The sequence below is a fragment of the Dermacentor albipictus genome, unplaced genomic scaffold (assembly GCF_038994185.2).
Source record: "Dermacentor albipictus isolate Rhodes 1998 colony unplaced genomic scaffold, USDA_Dalb.pri_finalv2 scaffold_15, whole genome shotgun sequence".
Classification (NCBI taxonomy): domain Eukaryota; kingdom Metazoa; phylum Arthropoda; class Arachnida; order Ixodida; family Ixodidae; genus Dermacentor; species Dermacentor albipictus.
Genome location: NW_027225569.1, coordinates 3,934,477 through 3,956,426, shown reverse-complemented (window position 1 = coordinate 3,956,426; position 21,950 = coordinate 3,934,477). Strand labels below are relative to the sequence as shown.

Sequence of the window (21,950 nt, the reverse complement as noted above, 5' to 3'; positions counted from 1 at the left end):
GGGAGCCCTTTAAACATGTCCAACTGTCAAACAAAGAGTTATTCCAAATGTTTCATCTCAGGAAGGCGTGTTACCCTCCTGCCTTTCATTTCCGTGCGCAAATAGGCAATAGGCGTAAGACGAAAGTGCTGCGCGAACGGCGTCGTTAATCTAAACCAACGAGCTACCGTAACTCACATCGCCTATATCGCTGTCATTTAGGCTTAGATAAGAAACATATATTTTAAATCGACGCATCACGCATCCCAAATGAGCTGCCCCCGACCAGCACAGAACATGGGAAAACGCGAGTGCCCTGTAAGATTGCTCTTGTTTACCAAATCCCTTTGTGATGCGCCCTTTTATGACAGGCTGATGCGTAAATGTAAGGCTATTGGAGCACCGGAATTCTTTAGGCAAGAATTCTGCAAACCGGGCAAGGCACTGCCTCAAATGCGAGTGTAACTGTTCTTTGATGACACAAAAATCCTATTTGCGCTCAATGGTTGCCGTACGCAGAGAAAGAGAGGTAAGGGGAATGGTCACTTTGTTCAAATTGCGGCAAAGCTTCTCACTAATAGTAGAAACAACGGCTCCGGTGTGGATATGCGCGTGCAGTTCAATTTCGTTCGCCGGGGAAGAATGAGGCCTTGAATTAAATGTTCGGCGTAAACGCAGTTCTTGCCTCTGGAACTGCGACTGTTAGTTTTCCTCTCGGGCAAGATCAATAACTGCAAACTTAATTAACGTAGCTTTGTTAATTATGCACGCAATTTCTCAACTTACTCCGCAGCCAAAGGTTACAAATCTGAACACTCGCATGATAAAATGATGTCACCATTGCTTGTATTGGTTCAATAGTTTTCTTTGCTGCAGTTAGAAGCAGCCGGCATATTGATGGTTCGGTAGGCTTCTTATAAAGTAAGTATTAAAGTATGGACAGGTATCCTTGGCGCAAATCAACTTCATGAGCTTAAGAGGAAGCTTTAGCTCAGGTCGGACTTCGACGCGGCCGAATCATATACATGTAAAACGCAAAAACATCTGAGAATAAACCTGTAACAATTATAGTCAAATTTTGTGCATTTGAGAGAGTAAGTTCAATTCTAGCTACGGTGGGAAGCGGAATTTCGATTTAGGGTCTGAATTTTGTGAAACGAATTTTTAAATGTTTGTAATTCCGAAAATAATAGACGCACGAAGTTTAGACATTAATAGCTCTGCATTAAGAACAGATATCGCGATTCTTTAAACAGCATCCATTAGATCATTTAAAGAAGACAAATTGTTTATGTCAATTTATATCGTACGCGCATTTGTTACGTTGTGTATGAGGGTTCTACAAGATCTGTATTTCCATATTACTGATTTTTTTCAGATTCATGTGGAGCATATCAATTTTGTCCGCTTGAGATCTACTATTATATGCAATTCACTGATATCTGATATCACATTTCATTGCTGCGTTACGGAGTTCTAAATTGATATCCTCGTATTCTGAAAATTCTCGATTTTGCCAGTTTTCAATAAAAAATCGGGGACATTCGTCAAGAATTTGAAACCACCAGTCACTAGATATTAAGGCTTTCTTTTAAATGCAACAGACCTCGTCAAATTTGGCACAGTTGTTGCCGAGAAAAATGAATTCTGCTTTTACATGTATGTAGATAGGAGGATCCGAGCTAAAGCTTCCTCTTAAGCCCATGTGGCAAACCATGCACTTCTGCCTTTACAATGGACTATTTACAAAGGCCCCGTCTCGGCGCTAACAATATGGGAGGTTAACTCGCGTCAAAGTAAGACTTGAACCGGGACACATGCACAACGTCCGTAGGGACACGCGAGTCCAGCGGAGCGACCTCGTAGTTGGCAGCCCCAAGCTAACGCAACATCGTGTAGGGCCCTGCGTAGCACGACATCAGCTTTTAAGGCGAGCTGACGCGGCGACATGGTGTCCATAGGAGAACAACTGAGCCAGTAGGATATGGAACGTCCCGACGTCGGATGACGTACCGGATTTTCTGCGTGGCCTAAGACTCGGTGAGCCGGGAGCCATAAATCTGGCGTGCCGTGCAACCCCGGGTGAACACGTTTTGAGCTTGTGAGGAAGGAAGCAGCGTGTCAAAGGGCAAAGAAGGGTGGTGGCCAAACAGAAGGTAAATGGGCAAAAAGCCAGCCATCTCGTGACGGGAATAATCATATGGCAAGATCACGAAAGATATGGTGCTATTCCAATCACTGTGGTCGTTGGAAACGTACATAGCATTTCTGTCAACGCGCCTTTCAGCCGCTCCGCCAGTACGTTTGTCTGCAGATGATGGGGGATGGAAAGCTTGTGCTCGCCATAACAGGGGCGAAGTAGGTCATCAATTACTCGGAGCAAGAAGGTGCAGCCATAATCAGTGAGCAGCTGCCGGAGTGAACCTTGGTGAATGATGACGTCATGCAAAAAGAAATCTGCAACCTCAGCTGCACAGCTTGTGGGCAAAGCTATCATGATCGCGTACCGGGTGTCGCAATCAGTCGCGACAGTGCCCCACTTATTGCTATATTTGGACGTCGTAAGAAGGGCCATGAAGATCGAGACCTATTCGAAATAACGATTCTGAGGGCACATTGATGCGGTGAAGGTATGCAGCAGGCAGAACAGCAGGTATTCTGTGGCGCTAACGGAGTGTACATGCTGACACGTAGCGGTGCACAAAGCGGTACAGGCCTGGCCAGTAGAAGCGGAGCCGTGCGTGGTCGCACGTATGCGAAACGCCAAGATGGCCTGCAGTAGGGGCATCATGCACATGACGTCCGAGAACTCATGTCAGGAGATGGCCTGGTACAACGATTAAACATTCTGGTCCTTCAGGGCGTAAGCTTCCACAGTAGAGAACGCCGTCGCGTAGCACGAACATGCGCAACGCAAGCTCCGACTGCCCAGAATGGAGACGGTCTGTGAGGACACGTTACCGGTCATCAGCCGTTGTTCCATGCGGATGTAGTGCAGATCATAAATGACCCGGATGCCAGAGTCGGTGCCATGGACTTCATATTCAGGGTTGTTGACAGAATGACGGGTGAGGCAGTCGGCGTGTTTGTGCAAACAGCCTGACCTGTACAAAACAGCAAATGGATATCCTCGCAGTCATAGCGCCCATCTACCCAATCGTCCAGTGGGGTCTTTAAGTTAGGAGAACCAGCACAAGGCGTAGTGGTCGGTAACCACGAAAAATGTGCGGCCGTACAAGTAAGGGCGAAATTTAGCAACTGCCCAAATTCACGCCAGGCTCTCCCGTTCGGTAATTGAAAAATTCCTTTCGGCGGGTGACAGGAGACGGCTGGCGCAGGGACTTACGCGCTCTGTCTTAAGCTGTCATTGAACAAGTGCAGCCCAAATTCCATGGCCACTGGCATCCGTGTGAAGTTTAATGGCGGCAGATCCATCACAATGAGCCAGCAATGTGGGAGTCCTGAAAAAGCGTATGAAGCCGGAGAAGGCGATTTTGAACAAGGCCCCACGTGAAGACAACGCCCTTCTTAAGTAAGTCGGTGAGTGGGTGAACCGTATCGGCGAAATTCTTGATAAAATGGCGGAAATACGCGCATAGCTCAACAAAGCTTACGTCTGCGGCGGAAGAAGGAAAAAGCACGCTCTGGAAAGCGCCAATCTTGTCAGGTCGGGTTGAACGCCATCGGTACTGACGAGATAGAATTGAACGGTAATTTGACGACGTCCAGAGTGGCACTTAGATGAGTCCTATGGCAGGCCGACGCATCAGAAAATAGGAAGAATAGCCGATATGACTCGCGAAAGTTGCTCAGAGGACTATGATATCTTTTAGATACCACTGACATGTGCACCATTCATAGCCGCGAAGTAAGGAGTCTATCATTCTTTGGAAGGTAGCCGGTGCATTACAAAGGCCGATCGGCATAACTGTGAATTGGCAGAGGCCGCCACTTGTTACGAATGAAGTTTTCTCATGCTCCATGTCATCTACCGAGATTTGCCAATATTATGTACGGAGGTCTGTCGATAAAAGGGCTCCGCTCATGGAGTCCAAGGCGTCATCAATACGCGGCAAGGGGAAGACATCCTTGCGTGTGATTTTGTTGACGTGTATGTAATCTACACAAAAGTGCCAACTGCCGTCCGTCCTCTTGACAAGGACAGCAGGGGACGCCCACAAATTGCAAGATGCCTATGTAACGCCTGTAGTCAATATCTTATTCAGTTCTCGATGTATCACTTGTCGTTCAACATGTCAAACAGAGTACGGCCAGCAGCATATCGGATTGGCGTCTCCTGTGTAAATACCATGGGTGACCACCGATGTTTGGGCTAAACGGGGGTCACCCAGGTCAAAATATCACAGTAGGTTTCTGAGAGACGGCGTAGGTCTTCAGATTGAGCCGCAAGATCAGGTGCAATCAACTTTCTAAGTTCTGCTACGAGAGCCGGTGAATCGCAGGTTCCTGTAGAGGGCAAGTGGAAGTTTGGTGTCAAGAGCCGATATCTCGCAATCGTTCACATGCGAGATATCGTCGCGACGTGCCTCTCGGAAAAGGTTGATTCGAGCACTTAAAGTAAAGGAGAGGGAGCGAAGTCTGATTGCCTGTAGCAGTGAGCACCGGTATAGGAAACGGACAAATTTATTTCAAGCAGTATGTCAGCGGTCAGACATAGTATACAGACGCCATCAGGAACAGAAGGGAACGACAGTAGATTGACGTACGTTGTGGCTTGAGGCGACAGCCGGATGTCTTCGGAAGAGCATAACCGTGCTTGTGTGATTGGTGGACTATAGCGGCCGTGGGGCAGCTGAAGCTGAAGACACTAGACGCGCAGTCAAAGAGGGCGGAATGGGACGATAAAAAGTGTGCGCCAAGTGTAACGTCCTAAGGGTTTTGTACAGAAACGCAAAGAAAACAGTCGTTAGGCGCTCCATTATGCACTGCGAGGGGTGCACATAACAATCATGATAGGCCTTCCTCCGTTGGCGACGCGTAGTGTACGTGATGCAGCGGGTGCGAGAACTTTTTTCAGGCTTTGGCGCAATTGCACACTCATCACAGATAGGTGTGTGCCACAGTCAGTGAGGAGTGGGACACTGACGCCAACGGCGAAAACGTCAGTGAAGTTCTGTTTGGTCGGCAAAGTAATCACAGGGTATTATAGGTTGGAGTCGTCAAATGAGCCTCACCTCTGGGAGCTGCATCGCTTAGTTTTTTGGAGACGGGCTTCGGGGGCCGCATAGAGTATGGTGGGCGACGAGCCTGCGGAGATAGGGAGAATGGCCGACGAACTGATGGCAAACGGGACTGGTGGCGTCAGAATGACGACGAGGGACTGTTCGGAGGAACACGAGTGTCATCGTTCGGCTGTTGCGGTGCCAATGGAGGCTGGTAACGACGCTCGTTCTGTCTCCGGCAATAATTTCTTCTGGTAGACGGTCGCAGAGGGGAGGAGACAATACAGTTTTTACAATGGCGAGCACGATCACCAATACGCTCGCAGGCAAACTTATTGGCTGGTCATTTGCAGTTCACCAATCGCCAATTTCGCTTGCGTGCAAGATGCCGCGGATGAGTCGATGGACCTGAAGCATGAGACAGTTGTGAAGCGGCAATTGCATATACAGAATGAACTCGAAGATTAGCGAGTTCTTCGCCTGCAAAAATGGTGCTGTAGGCAAGTTGTTCGGTTCATTGAGGCGCGAAAAAGGGCCTGCAGTAGACATGGCTTCACGTTATTGCTGTAATATCCAAGTCAGGTCATCTGATCTGGTTGCTGCAATCGTAGCCTCTCGTCAGTAGAGAATGTCGCTGCTGTACTGGGCAGACGTGTGAACGGCTGTGCAATCCGACGGCTCTTGGCCTGCTCAAAGCGTTCGTTGACACTCTCTCATGATGTCCATCACTGTTTCACAATTTTCGCGCATAAGCAGTTTGGAAACATCGTCAGCGATCCCCTTCAGTACATGCCCAACCTTGACTGACTCAGCCATATCGCTGCCGGCACTGAGCCATCAATCCCTGAACGAAAGAGATGTACGATTCTGTGGACGTCTGGGCGCGGGTCGCCACTTCTTTCTTAACGGTGCTCTTCCTCCCAGCGGGTCCGAATAAGTAGCTCGGCTTCTGTTTGTACGTGTCGCAGTCACGAAGCTCTTCTCCTTGGTTGTTACACCACACCTTCGCCGTGCCTTGTAGGTGGACGACTAAGTTATGTTGAATTCCAATGGCGGTGTCGGAGCAAGTTTTTCTGCTCGTTTCGGAGCAAGTTTGTTCCGATGGCAGAGTGAGGGCGGGAGTAAGGTGTTCCAGTGAGAGAGTCGGAGTGGATTCAGAGCGGGAGTCACTCCGTGGAGCAGAAAAAGCTGCTCCGCCAAAATCGGCGGAGTGGACAGGAACTCTGCCGGACGTATTTCCTTTACCACGTTTTTCTGCTGGGAGGCGCCACCGGTCACGACTCGCGAGGAAGCAAAAGCTGCTGCACGCTTGGCGGGATATCCATTCCGCACAATAAACAACAGGTGAACGGCGCTGAAGAGACAAGTGACCGGTGCGGCGGTGCTGGGAGCAAACAGCGGAAGGAAGTGACAACACGCAAGGTATCCTGGGTAACTCGGTGATAGAACTTCCGCTTCCGCCTTGCTCCGGCGGCGCAGGTTGTGTTCCACTCGTGGATCTGGAGGGGTTGCTCTGCGCCAGAGTCGAGTGCTCGCTCGCGGAGTCCGTCGGCTGCTCCGATACCGCCATTGGAATTCAACATTAGCCAACATAACCGCGGAATCCCGTATCTTTGGGGCACTTACACGCTCATAAGTGGCGATGCAGTCTTCCACGTCGAGGGGGTTGGTGCCGCAGAACGTTCCTTAATTCCGCGGCTGAGCCAGCACAACTGCTGGGGTTGTAGGTGTTGGTGTGGGCCGCGCCATGTCGGATCCTATTTCATCCGCCATGTTGTCAAGTATCCGGTGACGACCACTGCGAATCCCCACTGTTGTTTCTCGTGGGTACCCCGCACTCCTCAACAATTTGATACGTTGCATAAGTTACATGTCAAGACGTGTTTTCAACATTTACAAGAGAGACAATGATGCATAAACAAGATAACTGTCGAGACTGATTCCACCCATACACATGAAATCGTCTTCTTCTGACTGGCGTCTTACTTGGTAGCGTCGTAACAATATATTGTAAGATATTCGAGCAATCCCATGAGCTTGGCAGGTCACCAGAGGACTGCAATATAGCTAAAGTGGTCCCACTCCATAAATCTAGCCACAAGCACTGATCAGCTAATTACCCCCCGATATGGTTAACCAGTATTTGCAGTAAAATCATGGAGTATGTCACATATTCCCGCTTGGTAAAGTTTCTTGAAGCCAAATGATGTTTCCGTCCCATGCAACCTGGCTTAGTGCAACTTTTTCGTGAGAAAGACAGGATAACTCCATTACTAAGACGTTCAATAATTTTTTGGTCATGGTTCCGAAGTTGATTGTATCTTCTTAGATTTTGTAAATATGTTGATAAAGTGCCCTATACCATTCTGCTTTATAAACTGGGACAAGTTAATATTGACGCTGAGTTATCGGCGTAGATTGAATCCTTCCTAACAAACCGTTCACAAATAGACCATGGGAGAGCTGTAACTTCTCATTATTTTCAGTAACATCGGCTGTACCGCAAGGATTGGTGCTCGGTCCCGTACCGTTTTTCGTGCATATGAATGATTTACTTACCAACATATCGTATTGAACTAAATATTTTGTTGGTGATTGTTCTAATTATCGTGGGACTAAGAATGATAACGACGCAGAATCACTACAAACTTACCTGGACGCAGTCACTATCTGGTGTCATAAATGGCAAATGTCCTTTAACACAACTAAATGCAATGTGATGCGCTTCTCACGCTATGAAACCACAAATCTTCCAATCTATTTTATTAACAACACATCTTTACTATGTATTACATTGTACACATACTTTAGTGTTTTTCTAATCGCGAACCTCGCATGGAATAATCATGTAAGCCACATTGTCGTCAACGCTGATTGCATGCTGGAACATCTAAAAAGATATTTTTTTCCTATTGCGTCTTCCTTCCAACTAATACTATATAAATCTTTAGTGGGTACTAATTTAGAATATGCTTTGTCAATATGGGACCCCCCAAACTAAGTCAGTATTAAAGTCTATTGAAGCTCTACCAAATCACCCCGCCCCTGCAATTTGTACACCCTATACACGTTCAGAAGGCGTGACTTATGAATAATGCGTTATTACCGCTCCCTGAGGTGCGCTGAAAGGTGTCGCGACTGAGCCTTTTCTTTAGTATGTATCACACAAAATAAGACCTACAAATGCCTTGTTCATCCCGCCTACTTCGCTTGAACACGTCTTGAACATCTGCATTTTGTTGGCATACCACTTTGCCGCACTACTTCTTGCTCGGCACCTTTCATCCCCAAGACGTCGTTGGAGTGGAACTACCTACCAGCAGTTCTGCTTAAAAGTAACAACATTGAAGAATTCAAAAAACGCTTGCTGGTCCATTTTTCTGCACATGAATATCTATAAGCTCTTTTTATTTTTCTTCGAGGTGAAACCTTGCATGGCCGTGATGCTGATTTTCCGCGTATATGCGTTATTGTTGTTGTTAATGTCATTAATATATTGTTCCTAAATGTATTATCATTGGTGCGTATTATAGCTCTTGTTCCTATATCTGTGTAATTTATTATTCCTATACCGCGTTTGTATTGTTTTTTTCACCTTAAAATGTGTATTGCACACGGGCTACATTTTTCTAGTTTTCCGTTATCTCAGGTAATTCACTTAAAAATACTGTATCACGATGCTGAAAAAAATCGTAAGCTACGCGCGATAAACATTATTCTAGATAACCTCTTTTGTTCGTGTGATGTTCCTCTTTGTAACCACTCCCTCCCCTCTCTAATGCCCTGACATGGCTAATGAGGGTTCGGGAAATAAATAAATAGTGTGGCTTATAGAGTATAATGTCAAATAGTCAAACGCAGCACCTATACATATATACAGCACAAATGTTTATTTTGGTAGGCAAGCAGCACGACTGTACTGAGTAATGCAAAAATACAGCTCGTTGAATATAGCACTCGCGTAAGGCACTCAATGTTATTTTGGATTTTTTAGAGGGTTCCCGCCTTGCAAAAGGCCAGCTCATGACCACTCATCGAAGCCTCGAACATCTCTCAGACTTCTATGCAAATAAAATATGAGATATTCTCCAGAAGGGAGAAGCAATGTTATGCAACGTCTTAGATTTTTAGCCGATATGTTGCACTCCTAGCTGTAGCGGCAGCATGACTTGAGTAAACGCACGCGAAGTAAAAATAAGCTGTTATGCTAGGGGTCCTCTCTTTGAATCCTGCCAGCAACCCGCAGTGATTGCTTTGTGGCTCCGGTGTTGCGCTCCTAAGCAGGAGGTAGTGGGATGGAATTGGCGGCGAGGAGTTACGGAGTCGCCATCTATCGGGAGCGCCTCGCTGGCGTAGTATGAGGGATCACGTGGCGCGCTCCTCATAGGTTTTGCTGTCAGCGCTCACTGAAAACACCACGCGCGAGCTCTCCCGGACATTTCTGTAAGTACTTTCTAAACGAGAGAAGTTTCTTACTGTCTAAATAATAATCTTGGGCAAACCGAAAGCACACGATCGTTTACAGACGCTATCTCTTTACCGAACACGTACAGTGAACGCCACTGTGTGCGGTCGCCGCGATGGAGTCTCCCGAACCGGCTTCTTGCGTGAAAGGTAGGTAAACGCTGAGATGAAACTATGTGAAATATTTTCTTATAGAGTTTGTATAACTAAATGGAGTGTAATAGAACGAAGCCTCAATGCAGCGATCGCGCAGATTCGAAGCGACCGACTGCGCGTCTGCAGGCTTGTCCGCGCACTGTTTCGCTTTCGCCGCATGCGCGTTTTCGCACCGTGCCATGAGCTTCAGGCCACAGCATATGAGCATTTGACAGTATACAAGCAACCATTGTTGCGTGGGCGCTATCAGAGCTGTTCAATAATTTCATTGTAGAGACTTCGATGCCTACGGGGACTGTGATGTGCCGTCGCGACGATTCAATCTTTTTTTCTTCTAAATTATTTGACCTTTCAATATTATTTCTCGAGTTGCGTCACACAGTATGTTTATCGATGTCCTCAGGGTGCAATTTTCCGCTGCTCCTTCTTTGTAAACCAGTGCATAATTTCATAACAAACATGATCATATGCAATGCTTTTTTAAAATGTGCTTCTTACCGCTGCCTTTCCACTCCACTGAACTTGCCAGTGTCTATAGAATCGACAAGTTCATAGACCAAACCGTCATGACATTAGTCGGGCAGCGGATTCGGGCGAGCGTCTCAGTGCGCGTTTTCAGAACATCGCAGACCGGGCGCCGTAGCAGATATCTTCCTCGCGTCTGTGCTTGCTGCATACCCGAGTTGTAGCCGATGACTGTTTGCCGGTTTTATGTTTCGCGAGCCAAGCTTCACGCAGCTTCCTGTCCTGCCGCTACGTGTGGATAAGGCTGACTACGGCCTGCGTTACGTGCGTCCGGCCCTGCGGCACCGAGCAGTAGCCTACCATGTTGCGCGCCTTCAAGCGCAGCCACTACCTAATGTAGTGCTTTCAAGCGTTGTAAAGGAGACACTCGAAGCGGGAAAGTTTCGCCACTAAATGAGGACCGCAGCGTACGAGGGAATTTAAACTCGTTTTCAGCTCGCTTCGGCGCGCCCGAAGCAGCCGACGCGGCCGCTATGTCCGCGTGATCCCTCCTAGCACGTCACGCCGACGGTGGCGCCAGCTTTTCCAGTGGTGGAGCTCGAGGCCCCGCATCTCGATGGGGGCGAAATCCAAAAGCGCCCGTGTACATTGGGGGCACGTTAGAGATCACCAGATGGCCGAAATTTCCAGAGTACCCGACTGCGGCGTGCCTCATAATCATATCGTTATTTTGTTTTGACACGTAAATCCCCAGAATTTTTTTCTGTGGTCTTGCGATTCGACAATTTCATTTATGTTTATTAATTAAATGAAACTCTTCTTAGCGACTTTAACAAGTCTTTGTCGTATCGGGTATGTTTCAAACCTCTTTCCTGGGCCAGTACCGAGGGTATTGCGCAGTCGCAAAATTAAAATACATTGTTTTAAGGTTTAAGCTCTGTTATTTTTTTGCTCGTCTAATATTTAAGTCTGAGAAGTTTCAAGGTAAAAGGCATGCGCTTTTGGTGCTCATAGGCTTTGTTCGTGGGGCTGTGGTTCTCTACATTCTGAGGAATACTGTTGTCATGAATGTAAGAGCTCGTATGAGTAACTATAGTGACAGAATGGGGGGCAATAGAACCTGCATATCCCTCATGACATTTAGCGTGCCATGGCATATAGCTTGCATATACCAAAATATGTACGAAACCTCACGACAACTAGGGCAGCAAAAATTCATTGGAGGGTCCATAGAATTGCTCTCGCAATAAAGTGCAATCATTGCAGCCCGGTTATGAACACACAGAATCCACGACCTATTTTTGCAAGAAAAACATCGTGCAGTAGTTTGCGCAAAATAACTAGCTTGGTGAAACATTTTTAGCATAATTTTGCACTCTAAAATATGGGTGTAGGCCTCACGTTAGGGCCGGCTTTACATGAGTAGATACGGTAAGTTGTACAAGAAATTTGTTTTGTTCACAAGATGACTAATTTCCATTGAAAGGATGTGCGCGAATCGTATCGAAACATATTTAAAGCCTCTTAGCAAACAAGCTTTCCAGGAATGAATGGTGGCTGCTACTAGCTGTGCAAAAACGGCATACAAATCCTTGTTAAATAAATAAAGGTCAGAAGCTCAAGCAATAAGCCTACTGAAAGACTTCTGTGCCATAACCTGAAGTAAACGGGTCTGTTTAGATGAAAAAAGACACTGGTTGTAACGTTAAAGACAAAACTGCTACATAGTTAGACTTCCAAAAACTCTAAATGACACGCTGATGCTTTCTTGCACGCTTCCGGCGCGCAGCGTAAAACAAAGCTTCCACGAGGTATTTTCAGTATGCACTGCTTCGAACTCATTTCACTCTGATTCACTTGTGATAACGCGCGATACCTTCTTTTAGCGGAAAGAAAACACTAAAGAGGTTTGTGGTTTTAGAAAATATTCAGTAGTTAGTCTTCGAATACAAATAGTTTATGTGTAACATTCTGCTCGTACTGTACCCTTATATTCAAAAGCGTGCAGTTTCCTTTACCACAGAAATTCTGCTCTTGATGACATCTATTTTTGAGGTAAACATACCATGGCACCATTTGTTGTATTACTAAGTAAATTCATAGACAATAAGAGCAGCAGCAAATACATCTCTGGGGGTAGCAAAATAAAAGTGATGTAATGGGTGTGAACCATATGGCAAGTCATCAGCAATAGTTTAAAAGTGCAAAAAACAAAGAAAACTTCTCTTAAAAAATACAGGTGAAGCTATTGCTACAGTAAGAAATGATTATACCTCTCCATTCAATACAGGGTGCATATATTAGGGCTCTCAGGTGTGCTAAAGAAACATGAAAAATTAAGGCGTACCTTTCTTATCTGCGAAGATGGAAACAACTTCACTGTGGCAACAATGTCATCATGACACACCCTCATTGCGTTTCCAAATAAGGCCTTCGCTCGGAAAAGCCTCGGGCCAAGAGCTGAAAAGAGAAGTTTGCACTCAGAAATAAATCATATTCAGGAAAGACGTGATAATAATATAATTACTTCTCTACATGCTCAGCTGCCAAGACTTAGTTTCTTTAAGCACCAAGCACACACAATTGTTATTTCATTAGAAATTCGCACGAGAACAAAATCACGAGTGCTTTATTTGCCTAGATAGGTGGTAACATTATTACGCACTAGTTACTTTGCAACAAATGCTGATCAAAGTTAGGATTGTCGTTTTTGTTCACACACGTAATAAAAATAGCAGCAAAAGGGGCAGACACTTACTTACGAAGAATATTTCATATAATTTTGTTGAAACAAAATCATGCACAGTGAAACATTGAGCGGCGCATTAGGATAGCATTTTAATATTTTAACATATTGAAATGCTGGCCTCATGCGAGGATTTCAAGATATTGCCATCAATTAGGTTTTGATGGCAAAAGTGAATAAAATACCCAACACTCGATGTAACAGAGCTTGCAGAGGGTGCCAATGAAGGGTACCCCTAAAATGTGGTTCGCCTTTAGAAGGCGAACCACATGTTGTCATGGTGAAATTTTTCTCTAGAACAGGAACAACTTCGTGGTTCAAAGAAGGAAATGAGCTCAAGAGCAAACTGCCAGGACTGCAACTTTGAAAATTTAACGGCTGCAAACATGCATTTACGAGAAGCCTGCGGAAGAAAAGTACTGAAACTAAAGCGCACTCATGTCAGTTTGGTACCTTCTTCAATGTTTTAGCCTTGTCTCAAACGTGGTACTTGGATTACGTGGTACCATATTTCTGATTATAGGCATGCTTCACTGTTTTTAGGCTTCCTCCGTTCCTGAGAGCATGTTCAATTCTATCCATATTATACTTCCTTATGTCAGCTGTCTTACGCTTGTTGATTAACTTCGAAAGTTCTGCCAGTTCTATTCTAGCTGTAGGGTTAGATGCTTTCATACACTGGCGTTTCTTGATCAGATCTTTCGTCTCCGGCGATAGTTTGCTGGCATCCTGCCTAACGGAGTTACCACCGACTTCCATTGCACACTGCTTAATGATGCCCACAAGATTGTCGTTCATTGCTTCAACACTAAGGTCCTCTTCCTGAGTTAAAGCCGAATACCTGTTCTGTGGCTTGATCTGGAATTCCTCTATTTTCCTTCTTACCGCTAACTCATTAATCGGCTTCATATGTACCATTATTCGGCTTCATATGTAGGTGGAAAATTGCCGGCACCGGGATTCGAACCACGGACCTCTTGCACGCGAGGCGGGTGTTCTACCTCTACGCCACCGCTGCAACAACTATGCAACATGCAACATGCTTCTGTATATCGCTCTAGAAGACGTGGTGCCGGTATGCCTATTTACGTATGGCAGCACTACCCTTTTGAACTCCCTGAAGATTACACTTATGTGGACGCTTTTGAATGTTAAATGGTTTACGTGACGATGTTATCATTGTTGCAGTTTACGGTCCCCCTTCAAGGTGTACTTTGTAACATTACGAACCTTTTCGGTAATTTTTTTATCTTTCGCGGACAAAAAAAAAATAACGCACATTCATCGTAGCTGATTTTAGCGATGATGTACTGAGCAGTAACTAAGCAATGTTACAATTCCTTGAAATCATGCGTGACCACAACTGCAAGGATTTAGTAAATGAGGCCACCAAGGTAAGTGCGCATGCTATGACATTAATCAACTTATCTGCCGCTAATTTAGATATGTCCACCAGTGGTACTCGTGTCCTGTGCTCAGACATTAGAGATTATCTCTCAGTATTCAGAATATTTCCAATTAGCATTATTGCCCGGATATAGAACACAGTAGGAGATACAATATCCAAATAACCATAAATAATTTCCAATCCTTAATCGATAGCTTGAACTGCGCAGGTGCATATCGCATACGCGGTCCTTCAGTGTGCTATGACAGTTTTCCTTCTATACCACAACATCTTTAATAATGCATTTCGCTTAACCACCACAATTATGCCCAAAAAGCCAGGACAGCATGGATAACTAAAGACTTCTATAACCTTATGAAACACAATGAAAGCCATTGCACCAGTTTTAAACACAGGTGACAAAGAAATTCTACGAGCATTCACAAAGTGTAGAAATCAATCATATTTTCATATTGAGAAAGCGAAATTTCCATTTTATTGCATAACTTTGAGAGCTGCATGGGAAATCGTCACAATACATGGAAGCTCTTTCGCGAATTCTCTAGCATCCCTGTGGATGAATTGCTATTAGAATTAGAAATTTGTGGAACAAAACAGTCTAAGTTATTCTCACCAAATTAGTTTAACGCTTATTTTAAATAGTTGGTGCGATGCAATCCTCAAAGCATTAAATGATTAAAATTGAACTATGTGGTTTTACATGCCAAAACCACGATCTGATTATGGCGCACGCCGTTGTGAGGGACTCCGGAAGTTAGGACCACCCGTGGTTCCTTAAAGTGCACCGAAATATAAATACAATACTCGTCTATCACCCAAGCCGGACAGTTATTTGGCATACCTAAGCTATGCTGTGCAAAATAGTGTGTTCCTGACTTTTAGCTAACAGGATGAAATGATTTCCACCTGGTATTTCTCGGATAATAAATCTGCAGATGGTATAGATGCTATTAGGGCTTCATTAGTAAAAGCTGTTACCTTTAATTTATATTTTTAACAATACCTGACAACTGCGGTTCTTCCAAATCCACAAAAAATTGCTCAAGTCACTTTAATTCATAATCGCCGCAAACAGATGAGTTCAGTAATTACAGGCCCATTTCTGTGATACCGCTGTAAGCACAGATGAGAGAACGCATATTACATACACGCTTTGCTTAAGTTTTTCTATGAAATAACGTAATTGCAAAGCAGTAAATTGGTTTTCAAGTCAACCAATTCTATGAAGAAAGCATCAATTCATATTAAAGACAGGATCATCGACAGCATCGCAAAGAAATATTTCACAACTGGAATTACATTAGATTTTTGAAAGGCATTTGGATGACACCTATCACAATAGTTTGCGGAGTAAGGCTGATGCATTTGACATTGCAGAAATAGCACCATTTTCTTTTACGAACTATCTTCATTCTAGATCTCACTTCGTTTGCCTACATTGCAAGCAATACGATAACAGCATCATTAAATGTGGCGTACCATAGGGCTCTGTTTTCATACCTGTTTTTACATTATACATTAATAATACCGTCAATACTCTCCTGATTTATCAGGTAGGCTTATAAGCAGATGGTTCGGGCGTTTTATTTTCTGGGGAGAACCTACAGGAACCCAAATTTGCTTCAAGTACATAGCTACGCAAGCCTTTTTATTCCCATTTGGCTTTTGGCCTTCCTGTATCTTTCTGTACGTACTTTATTTCTTCATTTGCATTATTCATACTTATTATGTTGCATTGATTTATTGTATGTATAATTGTGCCATTCGTATATATAAGTATGTATATGTGTGTATTATGTGCATATATGCACACATTTTTTTTTTGCAAGGTTGTCTGCTGTGTTCGTGGCACCAGGGGCCTAGTCAGGCGTGTGTAGTCTCACCTTTTGCTCCGGCGCCATGACAATCTTGTATTGTCAGAATTATAATAAACTTCGAACTTAATACATGCGTATGAAGTAAGAAAGTAAGCCTAACTGCAAAGACAAATTATATGCCTTCGACGTGACAAACCTTTGTCAATTGTCAAACGTCAACCAATTGACGTGACAAACACGTCAATTGATTATGATGTGCAGTACATGATGATGTGATGTGCAGTACACCTTGTACATCGTCATTCATTTTTAGACGGTACTTTTCTATGTAACTTTAGTCTCATCATGTGAATACCGTTCCAGTGAAGGTTGCTATGTCCATCGGCGTGTTGAATAACTTTCGGAACATTATGCCGTCTAAATTAAACAAGGAAATATATTTATTTGGCATGAGCCGGTCCAAGAAAAGAGGAGGAGGTTAGATGGTGTAGTCTATTGACGTCATCTTTGTCTGACGCTATACCTGGGCCTTTGAATAAACACAGTTCAACCGTAACCGTAACAGTGTTGTAGTGGAGGTGCTGTGTACTTCGACCAAGATGAGGGAGCTGCTGCAGCAAATAGCATGCTGAAGGCGCCACTTCAATCGACCCCACTGAGGATACCGATGTCCCGCTGCAGCGACCAAGAGTCGTATTTGGCTCCTCCGGCGCGAACAACCGACGCCTGGATGCATAAATCTGAATAAAGCTGAATTGAATTGAATCAAATGGAGCCCCGCCCTTTCTCAGAAAAATTCGGAAAAGATGTTAAGCAATGGCTCACCCACTACAAGCGTGTGAGCGAGTACAATGGCTCGAACTCCGCGGCTCAGCTAGATAATATCGTTCTCTACCTCACAGACACCGCGCTAGTCTGGTTTGAGAACCACGAAGATACATTCACAAAGTGGGACAGCTTCGTTACTGACCTCAAAGAGGGCTTTAGAGATTCACCACGAAAGGGAAGTGGGCGGAGCAGACATTGCTTCAACGTGCTCAAGTTCCAGGTGAGACCTGTCCTACGTACATAGGGGCGATGCTGAAGCTATATAAAACGGTCAATTGTCGAGTGTCCGAAGAATACAAAGTTGGATGACTTCTCGGATGTATTGCCGAGGATGTACATGGTTAATTGGAAAAGAGAGTCTCGCTTTATGCTCCGACCTCATCAGACATTGCGACACACTTGAGAACAAAGTGTGCGTATTAACCGATACTATGCCTGCAATTGCATTTCTATTGAAATTGCATGATAGGTCATGCAACTGCATAATTGCAATTGCATGACCTGCAGAGGCAAAGCACAAGGGTGGGTTTAAAAATTAATCTGCAGAAAACTAAAGTAATGTTTAACAGTCTCGGGAAGAGAACAGAAGTTTGCGATAGGTTGTGAGGCACTGAAAGTGGTAAGGCAATACATCTACTTAGGGCAGGTTGTGACTGCGGATCCGGATCATGAGACTGAAACAATCAGAAGAATAAGGATGGGCTGGGGTGCGTTTGTCAGGCATTCTCAGATCTGAACAGTAGGTTGCCATTATCCCTCAAGAGAAAAGTGTATAACAGCTGTGTCTTACCAGTGATCACGTACGGGGAAGAAACCATCGAAAGGGGTTCTACTTAAATTGAGGACGACGCAACGAGCTATGGAAAGAAGAATGATAGGTGTAACGTTAAGGGATAAGAAAAGAGCAGATTGTGTGAGAGAACAAACGCGAGGTAATGACATCTTACTTGAAATCAAGAAAAAGAAATGGACATGGGCAGGACATGTATGAGGACGGCAGATAACCGATGGTCATTAAGGGTAACGGACTGGATTCCAAGGGAAGGGAAGCGTAGCAAGGAAGGCAGAATGTTGGGCGGGCGGATGAGATTAACAAGTTTGCGAGGACAACATGGCCACAATTAGTACCTGACCGTGGTAGTTGAAGTATTGGAAAGGCCTTTGCCCTGCAATGGGCGTAACCATGCTGATGATGATGCATTTGTGCAAACTGATGCTACCGTTTCCATCATGAGTTTCACTTTCTAAGAAATGCTTGGTAGGAAATTTATGTTCCCGTGGAATGATGGTGCAACGTTTCGTGGAGTTGATGCGAAAAGCCTTATTCCGCTGGATATTTGTGGTGCAAATGTTTTACTCGGAGGAGAAGATCTTACAACATAATTTTTCGTACTACCGCGGTGCACTGATTATTTGATTCTGGGGATTGACTTTCTTAAGGATTGTAGTGCTTCCACTAACTCTGTGGCACAGGCGCAATTTGAATAGTGCGCTTCTCTCCACATTTGCCGACAGATCCTCACGATATTAAAATTATTTTATTGTTTTGAGCGATTTGATGCTACCACTTCCGTCGCGGTCACGTGTCCTTTACGATGTCACTGCTGCTGACGTTTCATTGTTTGACGCGAGAATCCAACCACCTATGTCGATATTCCTGAAGAAAGATGTACCCCACTTTCTCGTCACAGTAGTGAATGGCGCCTTAAATTTGTGGGCTTTCAATTGTTCTTCCGTCCATGTTGTGTTCCCACATGTTATTGTTACGGTAGGAAAAGAGGATAATAATGACGGCCGTAAAGATTACGAAGTGGCGACAGCCTCTCGAGATTCTCAGCTGCTGTTTGTGAATCTCTGGTAAATACATCGTGTAAACAGTTTTACACCTGTGACATTTTGGTGGACCTGCGCGGTAGGCGTCTTCGCCTAGGAGCTCCGCAGCGGACGTCTCACCCTTCCTGGGAACATGATTCCAGCGGAAAGCACTGCGTCTGCAGGTGCAATGCCGACTACGCATACCCAGTACGTTGCTCTACCTCAGCCGCAAGATCCCGGGAAGTTCACCCGCATCGATGTTGTTGACGTCGAGGAATGGTTGAAGATGTACGAGTGCGTCAGCAAGGTGAGCAGGTGGGACTCGGCTATAACGCTGGCCAGTGTCGTGTTCTACCTCAGCGGAACACCTCGAAAGTGATTTTACACACACGAGTAAGAGCTAACCAGCTGGTAATTGTTTAAAGAGAAGCTTCCTGACGTTTTTCGCAATCCAATCGGTCGACAACTCGCCGCCAAGAAACAACTCGCCATGCGTGCCCAAATTGCTACCGAGTCGTATGTCTCCTACATTCAGGACGTCCTCGCCCTCTGTCATGAAATCGACACGTCCCAGGCAGAGGCGGGCAAGGTTGGACACATAATCAAAGGCATCGCTGACGTCTCATTCAACCTTCTGTTCTTCAGAAACGTATCGTCTGTCGACGCCATCATGAAGTAATGCTGCCGGTTCGAGCAGACGAAGAGTCGCCGTATACGCTATCAGTTTACACGGTTTCCAAATACTGCAGCGACCACTTCTTGTACTGACCCCACCGACCAATCTAGCTTGGCACCGTGAAGCGAAAAAGTGAACCACATTGAACGCCGCGTACTGGAAGCAGCGTTTCCTGCCTTGCCTCAACAGACGTCATGGAACAACACTGCTGAGACAATATCGCTGATCCAGTCCGTGGTCTCCAGGAAATCGCTACTGTAGGTCCTCTCAGCGCCTGCTCCTTGAGTCGTCCTGACACCAGTCCTGCTCCTATCCCTCGCTCCTGTCGCAGCCTACCGTAGAGTGCCCGTTACCCCTACATTGCCCGGAATCCATCGGACTGGGTTAACCTGACAATAGGCCGATCTGTTTCTGCTGCAGCCGAATCGGTCACGTTTCCCGTCACTGCTGCAGCCGTTAGCCGTGCCCGCCTCGGAACACCTTCTGGAATTAAAGTTTGTCCTGAAGTTCTCCACCCCGTCGGTTATACGAGGCTTCCGACGCCACTACCTCAACTCACCACTATGCTCGCTCGCCCTCGCCTCAACGTCACCAGTAGCATCGGGCCCTGCTTCGCCGCGCACCCTCGCCGACCTATCGAGGACTGTCCCAGCAGGAAAACTAGGCAATGCGGCACCTCAAGGTGGTGCTGATATTTAGGATTCACCGCAATATCCTCCTTTGATGCTGTATACGAAACATAACCTTCACGACGTCCAAGTTTATGGCACACCCGTCACAGCACTCAAACACGCCGGTGAACACATATATATTGTGACCAGCCGCCTTCGCCGCCATTTAAGTAAAACTGTTACGCCATACGCTTACTCGGTTCGTATGAATCACCGACGGGAGCACGGTGGCCGTCGGAATGTGTACTGCGCGTGGGAGCTTTTCCGACCACCATACAGTCTTCCTTTTCACTGTGCTGGATCAATGCCCCTATGACCTCATGCTAGGCTTTGACGTCTCTGCCCATTCAGCGCTCATCGAATATTCAAGTACTGTGCATCTTGACCTACCTGTATTGGACGTTCATCTGACACCAGACGAATTTCGCCTCAGAACGACCGATTTTGTTCACGTTCTACCACTGGTCTTCCATGCATTGAAATGTCGCCTTCTACTTCAGTTCCACACGGCGATTACATCTCCGCTCCTATAACTGCCATCGTTCTTACCCACAACTTTACTTTCCCGCATACAATACTGAGGGCCACAGACAATTGCACGTATCTCCCTTTGGTGACTAAACGGGCTCACTAAGAAAATTCTGCGGAAGATATTACCCTCGCTATGATCGCTGCTTCAGACGTTCGCTCCGCCGTTGACGCTTCCTGTGGGTCTTTCCGCTCTGCCAATTGTACTGACAACGCCATTCGGAAAATGATCACCCCGAATCTCTCACCTGCGGAGGCTGAATAGCTCTGTAGTTTATTGCTTCCGTACAAGGTGATATTTGACATAAACCAGCCCTTAGGCCAGACGTCACTTTTCAAACATCGTATACATACGGGCGATAATCCACGCATCCATCGGCGACCCTGCAGAGTTTCAGCTACGGAACGCCACGTCATCGAAAAATAGACAAGGTGCTAGCGAAAGACATTGAACCATCGCCAAGTCCCTGGGCGTCCCATGTCGTGCTGGTCAAAAAGAAGGACGGCATATGAAGATTCTGCGTCGATTACCGGCAGCTCAACTGCATCATTACCTCGTATGGATTATGCCCTCGATTGCCTTCACGGGGCGCAGTACTTTTTGTCCATTGACCTAGGCTTCGGAGATTGGCAAATCGCTGTGGATGATCTCGATCGTGAAAGGACCGCCTTCATAAATCCTGATGGTCTTTACCAGTTGAAAGTTATGCTATTTGGGTTATGCAATGCTCCGGCTACCTTTGAGCGTTTGATGGACTCATTACTCCAAAGTTGCAAGAGGTCGACTTGTCTCTGCTACCTAGATGATGTTATTGTGTTTTCACCCACATTCAACACACACCACCGAGCGGCTTTCAGCTGTACTTGCTGCTTTTCGCAAAGCCGTTCTACAGCTCAACTACAGAAAATTAACTTCAGCCACCATCAGATTACTGTCTTTCCACATGTCGTCAATGGGACTGGCCTCCGACCGCACCCGAAGAAAATTCGCGCCGTGAAAGCGTTGCTTGGTTCACAGTCCGCAAAAGATATCAGCAGTTTCGTGGGTCTTTGCTCTCACTTTAGGCGCTTTGTTAAAATTTGTCCAACATAACACGCCCTCTAACAGATCTCTTGAAGAAAAATGCGCCGTTTTCATGGGGAACTGTTCAGGCCACCGCTTTTTCTCGCTTCACCGCCTTCCTCAACCCCCCCGCTTCTTGGACAATTCGCTC

General features: G+C 45.6%; 1 protein-coding gene across 1 annotated transcript in view; it reads right to left on the bottom strand.

Annotated features, from left to right (window-relative positions):
* The window catches only part of LOC139051893 (uncharacterized), a 146,776-nt gene that overhangs the window by 67,458 nt on the left and 57,368 nt on the right, over positions 1-21,950 (bottom strand). The window contains exon 3 of the mRNA XM_070528930.1: positions 12,595-12,707. Coding sequence (XP_070385031.1) covers positions 12,595-12,707 — 113 coding nt within the window. The remainder of the gene's footprint in view (positions 1-12,594; positions 12,708-21,950) is intronic.